A 13692-nucleotide genomic window follows, 5' to 3' on the forward strand; every position below is an offset into this window, starting at 1 on the left:
CCACACCCGGCTAATTTTTGTGTTTTTTGTAGAGATGGGGTCTCGCCATGTTATCCAGGCTGGCCTTGATCTCCTGGGCTCAAGCAGTCCTCCCGCCTCAGCCTCCCAAAGTGATGGGATTGTATGTATAAGTTTTAATTGTCCAATACCAAGTGGGGAGAACATTGACTGTTTCCAAGAATCTTAACTCTGCCTTCATACTGTAGAGACAGGGACACTTTTACTTGAAAATTTGTCTCTTGCAAATACCTTATTTATTCTTTGAAACAAAAAAATGTATTGAGCACCTCCTGTGGTCCAAGCATTGTTTCATGCACCGGTGTTAAAGCCTTTTGATTTCCAGTAAAGTTCATAACATATACCACTAAGACCCTGTTTTAGCAAGACTATTGTGTAACTTTCTTATATTTTTCTGTACAAACATAAGTTACTTGGCTGAATACATATTATATGAATTTTTCAAACATTAAATTAAATTCCCAAAGTCACACATACAAAATGTTACATTCTGCCAGGTGTAGTGGGATGCACTTGTAGTCCTAGCTACTTGGGAAGGTGAGGTGGGAGGATCCCTTGAGCCTAGGAATTTGATTCCAGCCTGAGCAACATAGCAAGACCCTGTGTCTGAAAAAAACAAGAAACACACACACATATATGTATGTATATATGTTATTTAAGGACATGTTAATCAAAGGAATCAAGGTTTATACCACCAAGGACAAAAAAGAGTTTAGGAGATCCTTGCTGAATTTCTGTAAAGCTTTGAAGAGATTTAGGCCTTTGAGGTCTTCTGTTAAGACTTGGAGGTCTTTTGCCAGTATTTATTATGAGGCTGAAGTGTGTATTCCATGCAGACCGTTCATTGCTGTGTACTCATTGGCTAATACAGTGCCAGACACATATTAGGGGTTTAAGTAGTTGTTTACTAAATAAATGATTATGGGTTAATTTTATTAAATAGTGGGTATAGAATTAGGCATGGTACAGGATTTTTATAGATTTGGCATAACTTTATATGTATGTTCAAAATACGGTAAATTGTAACCTGATACATGTAACCTAACTTGACATTTTTGGGAAGGGTGGGAAGAAGTGGGAAATGTCCAGGTAAGAGCATCTAGGTTCACATTATTTTTCTTGTCTTATATGGGACTTGTGTTTTAATCTAATTTTCCCCCCATAGCCCAGGAGTTCTATTTCCGAAGAAAGAGCCAGACGATTCTAGAGATGAGGATGAGGATGAAGATGAGTCATCAGAAGAAGACTCTGAGGATGAAGAGCCGCCACCTAAGAGAAGGTGAAAACCCCTTGTGGGGAGGACACTAAATACCTCAGAGCTGAAAAATAGTACTATAGGAGGGGCTGAAGCTAAAAAGTGTTTCAGAAACTCAGGACCCCTCTCAAGTTCTTTATATAAATTTGGATTGATCTTCTCTCTTGAAAATCAAGGGCTCAGGCCGGGCGCGGTGGCTCAAGCCTGTAATCCCAGCACTTTGGGAGGCCGAGACGGGCGGATCACGAGGTCAGGAGATCGAGACCATCCTGGCTAACACGGTGAAACCCCATCTCTACTAAAAATACAAGAAAATTAGCTGGGCGAGGTGGCGGGCGCCTGTAGTCCCAGCTACTCGGGAGGCTGAGGCAGGAGAATGGCGTGAACCCGGGGAGGCGGAGCTTGCAGTGAGCCGAGATCGCGCCACTGCACTCCAGCCTGGGGCACAGAGCAAGACTCCGTCTCAAAAAAAAAAAAAAAAAAAAAAGAAAATCAAGGGCTCCAAACTTTTAGGGCAAGGCTGTGTGTATCCCCAGTTTAGTTATTCAAAGAAAAATAATTCCACATTTCCCTAGGAAAAACGTCATGAAATTATGTCTAGACTTCATGAATTGGTTGAATTTTATTTTAGTAAAATCTCTAGTAAAAAAATTGTCACATTCCTATTCTTAACATAAGTGACCGTTTCATATGCCATTTCTCTCTCTCTCTCTCTTTTTTTTTTTTTTTTGAGACAGAGTCTCGCTCTGTCGCCCAGGCTGGAGTGCAGTGGCCGGATCTCAGCTCACTGCAAGCTCCGCCTCCCGGGTTTACGCCATTCTCCTGCCTCAGCCTCCAGAGTAGCCGGGACTACAGGCGCCCGCCACCTCGCCCAGCTAGTTTTTTGTATTTTTTAGTAGAGACTGGGTTTCACCGTGTTAGCCAGGATGGTCTCGATCTCCTGACCTCGTGATCCACCCGTCTCGGCCTCCCAGAGTGCTGGGTTTACAGGCGTGAGCCACCGTGCCCGGCCTGCCATTTCTCTTTAGAAAGCTTCTGGTTGTCCCAAGAAAACAGATTTCTTAAGAAGTGATGGTCTTTGCTCTTTGGTTCTCACAGGTTGCAGAAGAAAACCCCAGCCAAGTCCCCAGGGAAGGCCACGTCTGTGAAGCAGAGAGGGTCCAAACCTACACCTAAAGTCTCAGCTGCCCAGCGGGGGAAAGCTAGGCCCTTGCCCAAGAAAGCCCCTCCTAAGGCCAAAACTCCTGCCAAGAAAGCCAGACCCTCACCCACAGTCATCAAGAAACCTAGTGGTGGCTCCTCAAAGAAGCCTGCAACCAGTGCAAGAAAGGAAGTAAAATTGCCGGGCAAGGGTAAATCCACCATGAAGAAGTCTTTCAGAGTGAAAAAGTAAATTTTATAGGAAAAAAGGGTATCATGATGAAATTCAAAATCTTATTTTCTAAGGTCAGTGTGCATTTGTTTAGTTTTGATGCTTTTCAAATTACATTATTTTCCTCCCCTATGAACATTGTGGGGAGGGACTATAAATAAACCAGTGTAGGCATTTGCTAGCTTTAGGTGCTTTTCTTGGTGCCTGCCCTTTTCCTTGTTCATTTTAATTTCTGCAATAATCCTGGACTTTCCTCAACTATGTAATCTATACTTGTCCTTTTTTGCCCCCTCCCCCAACCCCTATTGTTTTTATGGTCAGCTTTGCCTTTTTTTTCCCTTCCAATTTTATCTGAACAGTTGCAATGATTTTTATATTTGTAGAAAGCATCAAGAATGGTATGTCAGTCAGGTCCTGGAAGTAAAATGGAGGTGAAATATAGCACTGACTGAATTGTAAAGCCTCCTGCCTGGAAACTTCAGTGATAGCTGTAATAATTAATCTTATTTATAAAAGCCACTCCACTAACCTTTTCTCTCCAACTATAAACACAGAGACAGCTTTGGGAATAAGCCAAAAACAGTGTGATCTCATTAGATTTTGAAGATACATGACTTCTTTGGGTTAGTTTTCATATTGATCAATTTCCATGTATTTTTCACTGGCCCAAAGTATTGCATTCCCTTAACAGCAAGCACAAGTTCTCTATATCACTTGTTTTTGTTGTTGTTGTTGTTGTTATTGTTATTTTGAGACAGAGTCTTGCTCACGTGCCCTGGAGTGCAGTGGCACAATCTTGGCTCACTGCAACCTCCGCCTCCTGGGTTCAAGCAATTCTCCTGCTTCAGCCTGCCAAGTAGCTGGGATTACAGGTGTGCACCACCACGCCTGCCTGGCAATTTATTTGTATTTTTAGTAGAAATGGGGTTTCACCGTGTTGGTCAGGCTGGTCTCGAACTCCTGACCTCAGGTGATCCACCTCCCAAAGTGCTGGGATTACAGGAGTGAGCCACCATGCCCGGCCTATCCCACTTGGTTTTTGACTGAAGGGGAAGTACAGAAATATGTTGATTTGTGATTTCTGGTGTCACCTGTGTTACCAAAAACCAAAACAAATTTTTTTTTTTTTTTTTTTTTGAGACAGAGTCTCGCTCTGTCACCCAGGCTGGAATGCAGTGGCATGATTTTGGCTTACTGCAACCTCCGCCTCTCAGATTCAAGCAATTCTCCTGCCTCAGCCTCCCGAATTGGGACTACAGGCGCGTGCCACCACGCCCAGCTAATTTTTTGTATTTTTAGTAGAGATGGGGTTTTACCATGTTAGCCAGGATGGTCTCGATCACCTGACCTCATGATCTGCCCACCTCAGCCTCCCACAATCCTGGGATTACAGATGTGAGCCACTGTTCCCAGCCCAAATCTTCTTGATCATACGTTTAAATATATTTTTTAATATTGGGAGCATGAGTTGTCACTTCTTGTTTGCCTTTTTTATAAGGCAATATTGGAGAGTTACATCATTGCTAATGTAGAAATGTTAAGTGGAAAAATACACAGTTTGGTAAAATAGATTCCACATTTATTTGTGGGTTTTTTCCCCTCCTTTCTTTCCACAGCACTTTTGATATCAAGCAAGTGGCTTCCTTTTTGAGATATTAAAAAAAAAAAAGGAAGAAAAGTAAATGAAGCCCAACTACCTAACCCTTTCTTATTTGTATTTGTTTTAGTATTGTGAAGTTGTGTTAAATAGTACTAGCTAGAAATACCAATTTCTGGTTATCATTTCTCTTCCCTGTGGCACTTGACATTTTAATTGTCTTAAACTTTTTGAAGTACATCTTCTGGCCCCTTGAGTACTGCCAGAGGCAAAAGATGTTTGTTTCTTACTCATTCCACTTTTGTCTCCTGGGATCCCTTCTGTAGCCTAAAGTATGGCTGGGAAATGGACTTGAGAAGATTGGCTTGAATTAGATCATGATCATGTGTGATCCCATCATGAGTTCATTGGAATTTGTGTTGCATGTAAGGCAATCTTTCCTGTTGTAAATCTTCCTTTTTTTATGTACATATATTTTGAAAAATATGAATAAACATGAAATTTTAAAAGCTGCTGAACCGTAGCTTATATTTAAAGGTTTTGAGTATAGTATGTCTTCAGAAGTATATAAGTGCTAAGTGTCACCCTCACTTCAAGTCTTTTCTACTCCTTGAAATGAACACCATCATTTTCCTTTTTAAATACAAGCTCCAGTTCATGTGCTTTGGAATTCTTAGAGAGGGTAAATGATGTTTCCAGATACATTGAATGCTAATTACTTAGTGAATCAAAGGTTTAAAAAATCATTTTGTGTTTTATTAAGGACTGCTTTCAAGATCATAGAGTACAATCTTTCATGTTCAATAAATGTTCAATGTTCAGATAAGTCCTTGGACTAGAAAAAACAGTACTGCAGAAGATAACAGATAAACCCTAGATATCAAATTCTAGAAAGAAATTGTAGTAATTTCTCTTGTGCTCTCTAGCAAGTAATGATTCTTAATAGTATGGATGTTAGGTACCTGTGCTCAGAATTCTATACTCTTCTGGAATCAAAAGTTGGGAGATTTTGGTTGGTTTCTTTGCTTTACGATACTGCTTTTTAAAAGACTGAGTAATCACCTGGTGGCTGTATTGCACACCAGGCACTTAAGCACAGGCTGAGAAGTTTAGAACATTTAAAGTTTCTTCCAACTCTAACATTCTGTTAACTATAAGGACAGTTTGTTTCAACATATGTAAAGGGAAAAAACAGGAGGGTCATTGCACTCTTCCACGAACATCCACAGCTGTCAAAGACATACACCTTACTTACATTGAGATAAAAGAATGTTTGATTTTTCCCTTCCAGGCATTCCAAAGGAGCAGAACACGTTTATAGTTTTTATTTCTCTGTTCAGAAAGGGGAACAACAAACCCCAGAGGTAATCCCAGAAATCTCTAGCATGGATCAATAGCTTCAGTACTCTGTTGGTGGCTTAGTGACCTCATTTAGAGTGTTTCATACACTCTGAAACTACCTACAAGCTACCTTTGATAAATGAGTCTCAGAAAGTGCTGGGAGAGAGATTGTTGGCTTTTTTTTTTTTTTGAGACGCGTCTCGCTTTGTCGCCCGGGCTGGAGTGCAGTGGCGTGATCTCGGCTCACTGCAAGCTCCGCCTCCTGGGTTCACACCATTCTCCTGCCTCAGCCTCCGAGTAGCTGGGACTACAGGCACCTGCTACCACGCCCGGCTAATTTTTGTATTTTTAGTAGAGACGGGGTTTCACCGTGTTAACCAGGATGGTCTCCATCTCCTGACCTCGTGATCTGCCCGCCTCGGCCTCCCAAAGTGCTGCGATTACAGGCGTGAGCCACCACGCCCGGCCAATTGTTGGCTTCTTAACCTACAAAATGAGGAAGAAAAGACACCATTGCTGCGAAATGTGGAGACCTTTCCTTAGCACTGACACAAGCATTCATTGCAGATGGATTCTGATTAACCATCCACATGGACTTAATTAAAGGCAACCTGATCCTGTATGAATCTTAGGAAACAGGTGTATGTTTTAATCATGTCTTTTGGGTATAATTAACAGGAAAATGACATGAAAACAAAACTAAACAATATGCTAATATCTTTTGACATTTGTTTTTTCTTCATTCCTGTTTTTCCAGATTTTGTTAGCCCTTGTCAAGGTTTGCTAACCAATTCTTAATACTTACTTTAAAGAGCCTATGAAATTATTCTGTCAGGCTGTGATCCTCTTGCCATCTTGATATGTCATGAGAACGAAGCTCACCACCCATATTCATTAAATACTGCATTTAACTAAGAGAAACTAAAAATTTAGGATTATAGTTAAGGTCTCCTATTTTTGGAACCTGATTAATTTATCTTTCTTTGGATTAAGCAAAAATTCTAATTTTAGCTATGAAAGAAGAGAAATTCTATTCTTAATTGGAAAAGACCATTAAACTGTTTCCCCAGAGGTTCTGGTTGACATTACTCTCTAGCATGTAGATTTTGCTTTTGCATTTTCATGGTGGAACAGATGGTCACTCACTTCTGCAGAGCCAAAGCCAAGGAACCAGAACTGTTGAAGCTCTTGGCTTAGGAACCACTTGACAAAGATTTGTTTAGAAGCCATTACAGATGGCTAAACAGTACCCCTATTCAGCTACATTATTTTCTTTTTTAAAGAAATTAATCTCTATCATCTTTATAGCTGTATTCTTTTACTTATTTTTTTGAAATGGAGTTTGCTGTGTCACTAAGGCTGCAGTGTAGTGGTATGATCTTGGCTCACTGCGGCTTTGAACTTCTGTGCTCAAGCAGTTCTCCCCATCTCAGCCTCCCAAGTAGCTGGGACTACAGGCAAGCTAAGAAATGCCTGGCTAATTTGTCTTTTCTAGAGACAGGGCCTCATTATTTTGCCCAGGCTGGTCTTGAACTCCTGGCCTCACACGGTCTTCCCACCTGGGCTTTCCAAAGTGCCAGAATTACACGTGTGAGTCACCATACCTGGCCCTATTCTTTCTTCTGTTCTTTTCCACAAGATTGCTAATTTCAGTGGCTTTTTTCCTGTTGGAAAAACTTTCTACCTTTGATGATTTAATTTTATCAACTTTTTGACTGTTTTAACTGTTCTTAATTCTGTCTTGTCAACCACTGGTATGGCAAAGGAGGCCTCAACAGGCTGAAGCAATTTTCCTCAAAAATTACAACTCTTTTTTTTCTCCTGATATTGTATATAATGTATAATTAACACTGTTCACTATCAAATCTTTGCTTGGCAAAACAGAACTCTGTGGTGCCTAGAGTATGTCTCATAAAGTATAGTCTGGCTTATTAATGTAACTAGTAATAGTCATAACACCTAACACTAGCTGAGCTTCTTCCACATCAGGCTCTGTTCAGATATTATTTTTATTTTATTTTTGAGATAGAGTCTCGCCCTTTCACCCAGGCTGGAGTGAAGTGGTGGGGTCTTGGCTCACTGCAGCCCCTGCCTCCCTGGTTCAAGCAATCCTCCCGCCTCAGCCTCCTGAGTAGCTGGGACTACAGGCATGTGCCACCACACCCAGCAAATTTTTGTATTTTTAGTAGAGATGGCGTTTCACCAGGTTGGCCAGGCTGATTACGAATTCCTGACCTCAGTTGATCCTCCTGCCTTGGCCTCACAAAGTGTTGGAATTACAGGTATGAGCCACTGCGCCCAGCCAAGCACATGTTTAAGAGAGCAGAGGGCTTGGAAATGAAATTATTGTCAACTTTGCCAATAGTCAAGTCAGTGTGGCTGTTAATTTTGATAACTGTCAAAATTAGACCTTGGATTACTGGAGGATACTATCTTGGCTACACTTTGGGGGTTTTTTGTTTGTTCATTTTTATGTCACAAGTTACTAAGCAATCCCTTAAGTCTTTTTTTAGGACACTCCAGGTATTTGGTCATTCTCATATCCTGGTTGTGGGACACTCTGGTTTCCTCGCGGTGTACTCATTGTAGGAAAATTCATCCTGTGAATTCGTCCAGTTTGCAGGACGCTGATACTCGTGAGAGCTTTTCCCCACCAGGAGCCACAGCTTCTATCAGAACTTTATGTTGCTAAATGAGCAGCTTGCTTTTATAAACTGTGAACTTATGTTCCAGGAAGTAAGAAAAATTCCAGAATGGGGATTTTCTCAGAAAACTGAATTTTTTGGACATGGGATCTGCTTAGTAATCATGACCTGGAATGTTAGAAATCCTTGCTCTTTTATTTATGATTCTGAAAGAAACCTTAGTCATTCAGTCTCTCCTATCTTTGTGTGCTTTGTCTAATACCAACAAATAAATACTCTTTTTCCTAATTCCCTGAGTTTCACATCCTGCTCATCCATTCTACTGTTTTGAGAACTTTTGCTCTGATGAATTCATTCTGTCAGACCTAAATTCCTTGTTACCTGTTTGTGTAACTCAAACTTGCTGATATAGTCTATAGAATAATAAATGTTCTTCTGTTGCAAATTGAGATTGACTCCCGGTCAGAGTATACCGTTCAGTCCAGTGTCCTAACATCTATGGCTGTGGTCCTGCACAGTGGTCCTTGAAGACTGTGTCACTTACCAGATGTATGACCCTGGCCACCACTTAATCTCCCTGAGCCTTGATTTCCTCATCTTTAAATTGATGGGCTTCACGTTCACAATCCTTGTTTTTTTAGAGTAATACCTAGAAGCAATGTGAGAGTCTTCAATTCCAAAGAGATACTGAACTATGTTCACTACGCTACAGTTAGTAATGCATTTAGTATCTTAGGAAAGACTTTTTAAAAATGAGAGCCAAAACATCCAATTTCACAAAAGTTCTGTTTTGTTTAAACTACATTGTAGTTTCTTATTGCTACATGCTTTAAATCACATTATCTCAAATTCTCACAGATATATTTTCAAAGATATATGAAATTATCCTCAATTTTCAGAAGCAAATAAATTTAGTTGATTTCCCCCAAATTCAGGATGTGTAATAAGTGAAGGAGTTAGATTGAAGCCAGGCTTGACCACTCATCCTCCTTCGGTGCCTCCTTTAGTGGTTTTGTACACTGATAGTTCAAGCAGCAAACTCTTGACAGCAAGAACGAGAGGGTCATGCCATAAAATTAATGGGCATTGGTTAGCGTATTTTTTTTTGATTCGCAGATTTTTAAATCAGATTATTAAACTGTTAGAAGCTTACTTGGTAAAAGATGAACAAGAATGAAGTATATACAGCCTCGAGTTTCAAAAGCCAGGGAGCAGGGAAGAGAAGCCAGGTGAGCAAGAGATGTGAGTTCCTTCTGAGCTGTGGCCACCAGATGCCTAGCTGCCACCGGGGTCAAACCTGGTGCCTCATTTGGCTCACTTGTCCGTGTAGATGAAGAACAGAGCTGCAGAGAAAACTGAAACTACTTGATGTGCAATCTTTATTTCTTAAAATCTCCATTAAAGAATACCAGCTTAAGTCTTTCAGCATAGGCATTATTTTAATACTGGTTAATACCTGCCTTACCTTACTTTCTGGAATGCATTTCAAGACCTCCTGTTTTGTCTGTGGTAACAAACTTTGTAAAAAGCATTTCTGGGAAGGAGCCATCTTTTTCCAGACCTGTGCTTTTCAGTTGGGAAGGTACTAGAAACCATTCCTCGTTTCTCTGCCTCTCGGATAAGCGTAGGAACAAAAGAAATATGGTGCCTCTTTCTGGGGCATCAGTTTTATTCAAAGATACTGCAGAGTATACTGCTTCATGGTAATATTGACACAAATGGAAGGTAGTATGGAGCCCACAAGAGTTGGTAAGATGAAACGAGATTTCCCAGAAACAAAGCAGCAGGAGTGCTTCAGGTAGGCTCTGCTGTCTGATCCCCAAGACATGTACGTTCACTCACTCTCCGTGGAAAACACGAGAAGCAGTGCCTGGGACCCTCCGAGAGTGTACAGCTACCTGTAGTCTGTGTCCACTTTGGAACCAGGACTAGCAGTGCTACCTTGGGCAAGTCACTTAACCTTCTGATTCTCTGGAAAAGTGAGTTGAACTCAAATCATTTGTTGCAGCCCCTCCAGCTCTGACATTTCTCTGTATAACCTCCACACTTTCTGCCAACCAGAAGAATATACAGGGAAGAAGAGCCAAGCAATACTGTGTTGTGGCCCATTTCCTGATGGATAAGGAGCCTTATGTTTCTTAGAGATGGGGGTCTCACTGTGTTACCTAGGCTAGACTCAAACTCCTGGCTCAAGCGATTCTCCTGCCTCAGCCTCCCAAGTAGCTGGGGTAGGCATGTGCCACCATGCCTGGCCAGTAATCTTATTTTAATCACTGTATTAGTTTTCTAGGGGGGACCATAACAAAGTACCACAGACAGGTTTAAACAAAAATGTATTAATATTTTCTCCAGTTCTGAAGGCTAGAGGTCCAACATCAAGGAGTCAGCAAGGTTGGTTTCTCCTGAGGCCCCTGAGGGAAGGATCTGTTCTAGGCCTTTCTCCTTGGCTTATAAATGGCTGTCTTTTCCCTGTGTATTTATGTCACCTCACCTCTGTACTTGTCTGTGTCCAAATTTCCTCTTCCTATAAGGACATCAGTGTTACCGGATTAGGACCCACACTAATGAACTCTTAATTTATCCCCTTAAAGACCCCATCTCCCAATATGACTCTGAGGTACTGGAGATTAGGACTTCAACATAAGAATTTAGGGAGGACAGTTCATGACATTGTCTCCGAATTTCTTTTTTTTTTTTTTTTTTTTTGTTAATTTTTGGAAACGGGATCTTGCTCTGCCACCCAGGCTGGTGTGCAGTGGCATGATCATAGCTTACTGCAGCCTCAAACTCCTGGGCTCAAGCGATCCTTCCACCTCTGCCTTCCAAATAGCTGGGACTATAAGTGTGTGTCACCACACCCAGCTAATTTTTAACTTTTTTTTTTTTTTATTATTTTGGTAGAATCTTGCTCTGTTGCCCGGGCTGGTTTGGAACTCCTGGCCTCAGGTGATCCTCCCATCTCAGCCTCCCAAAACATTGAGATTACAACAAGTATGAGCCACTGTGCCTGGCTCGGAATTTTTTTTTTTTTCTTTTTTTTTTTTTTTTTGAGACGGAGTTTCACTCTTGTTGCCCACTCTGGAGTGCAATGGCGTGATCTCGGCTCACTGCAATCTCCACCTCCTGGGTTCAAGTGATTCTTCTGCCTCAGCCTCCTGAGTAGCTGAGATTACAGGCACGCGCCACCACGCCCGGCGAATTTTGTATTTTTAGTAGAGACAGGGTTTCTCCATGTTGGTCAGGCTGATCTTGGAACTCCCGACCTCAGGTGATCTGCCCGCTTCGGCCTCCCAAACTGCTGGGATTACAGGTGTGAGCCACAGCACCTGGCCGGAATATTTTTTAAACTCAATGTTCTAGGTCGCTTATTTTTGGGGGACAGTGTTGGTAAATAGCAGGGACGGCCGCCAGGACACATCTGAGAGAACAGAATGATAGTGTTCAAAGGTGAAAGTAACTCAACATGTGAAGGTGTTGGAGACTTGAGATGGAGTGTGCACTGTTCAAAGTGGATGTGGATGACCTGTTACTGTGCTAAGCCTGTTGGGAGTTCACCATCTTGGCTCTGGTTTTCAGTCCTGTTGTTGGAGAACAGCTTCTCAGTGATGTGGTGTTACTTCCCACACATTCGTCAGCTGCCCACTCCAGCACTAGATTCTGGGATTTTAGAGAAGGGAAGATTGATAGCAAGCTCACACATGTGTGGTTTAGTCATTGTCATTGACGCATCAGGAAATACCATGACATGGCATGTGCACCAACATGTTCAGCAGTCATGACTCCCACCCCCACCCCAGCTTGCCTTTTTGTCGTCCTTCCCTGCTTAATACGGGTCCTTTGGGCTTCCTGCACACGTGAGTCATTAATCCAGTGGTTGAAGTTTTACACCTGGTGGCTACCAAGAGCTTGTGTTGTCATGAATGTGAGATCACAGACATTTGGCAGATGACGCAGTGATGGCCGTTTTATGCTGCAATCCTGAGCGGAACCCAGGAAATGGCTGACACCCACTGAAGTTTGTTACATTTCATGTAAACCTTTCAGTTTGTACATCAAATGTACCTTTAGCGAGGCTGCATCTGTGGTACAAGTTTGGTGTTTCTGCGCTTTTAGGAGAGGCAGGAGAATTGCTTTTAGGACCAACTGAATTTGGTAACCTGGGGAAATAACTCAGATAAGCAGTTACATTATTTCTATGCATAAATTAAAACGAAGGCCGGGCACGGTGGCTCATGCCTATAATCCCAGCCCTTTGGGAGGCTGAGGCAGGTGGGTCACTTGAGGTCAGGAGTTCAAGACCAGCCTGGGCCGTCTCTACCAAAAATGTGAAAATTAGCCAGGCGTGGTGGTGTGCACATGTAATAGGCTATTTGGGAGGCAGAGGCAGGAGAATTGCTTCAACCTGGGAGGCGGAGGTTGCAATGAGCAGAGATTGCACCCTAGTACTCCAGCCTGGGTGACACAGCGAGACTCCATCTCAAAAGTCTCACTCTGTTGCCCAGGCTCCATGGAGTGCAGTGCGGCTCACTGCAAGCTCTGCCTCCCGGGTTTCAAGCCATTCTCCTGCCTCAACCTCCTGAGTAGCTGGGACTACAGGCACCTGCCACCACGCCCAGCTAATTTTTTTGTATTTTTTAATAGAGACAGGGTTTCACCGTGTTAGCCAGGATGGTCTCGATCTCCTGACTTCGTGATCCACCTGCCTCAGCCTCCCAAAGTGCTGGGATTACAGGCGTGAGACACCGCGCCCAGCCAAAAAAAAATTTTTTTAAGTAAAAATAGAAAACTTCAAATATATAAATGCATTTGGTTTTGAAACCTTGTATTTCTGAGTCAGACTGAAGACCAACAAAAAGAAGGCCCTTCTTGTTAGTAGAAGTCAGTAGTCAATGTCGCAGACTTTGAACATACTTATCTTTCTAGATTTTCTTTTTCTTTTCTTTTCTTTTTTTTTTTTTTTTTCCTGAGACGGAGTCTTGCTCTTGTTGCCCAGGCTGGAGTGCAGTGACATGATCCCAGCTCACTGCAACCTCCACCTCCTGGGTTTAAGCAATTCTCCTGCCTCAGCCTCTCAAGTAGCTGGGATTACAGGCCCACACCACCATGCCCAGCTAATTTTTGTATGTTTAGTAGAGATGGGGTTTCACCTTGTTGGCCAGGCTAGTCTCCAACTCCTGACCTCAGGTGATCTACGTGCCTTGGCCTCCCAAATGCTGAGATTACAGGTGTGAGCCACCGCACCCGGCCTCTAGATCTGGTTTTTGTAGCACTTTGTATGTTTTATTGTAAATCTCTGTGTTCCTGGGATCTAGCACAGTGCCTGCCACTCAAATATTGACCCTCTGTTTCCTTCTGAGAAAGATTTAGAAAGCGGGATTCTCCCTCTGGTTTTGACTGTTTCATCATCTGAATTTAAACTTTTGTCATTTTGACCTGAAACAAATTCCTGCCACTATTTTTTAAA

At 42.2% G+C, this 13692-nt stretch overlaps 1 protein-coding gene across 22 annotated transcripts in view; it reads left to right on the plus strand.

Annotated features, from left to right (window-relative positions):
* Window positions 1–4753, plus strand: part of HP1BP3 (heterochromatin protein 1 binding protein 3) — a 46856-nt gene extending 42103 nt beyond the window's left edge. For 14 of the 22 annotated variants that reach the window (XM_028843160.2, XM_077975077.1, XM_077975254.1 and 11 more), the window contains 2 exons: window positions 1184–1297; window positions 2372–4753. In XM_028843160.2, the coding sequence (XP_028698993.1) occupies window positions 1184–1297; window positions 2372–2666 (409 nt within the window). In that variant the 3' untranslated portion in view covers window positions 2667–4753. 22 annotated transcript variants of the gene reach the window in all.
* Window positions 4754–13692: the final 8939 nt, after the last annotated feature.

Source organism: Macaca mulatta, chromosome 1, assembly GCF_049350105.2.
Source record: "Macaca mulatta isolate MMU2019108-1 chromosome 1, T2T-MMU8v2.0, whole genome shotgun sequence".
Classification (NCBI taxonomy): Eukaryota; Metazoa; Chordata; class Mammalia; order Primates; family Cercopithecidae; genus Macaca; species Macaca mulatta.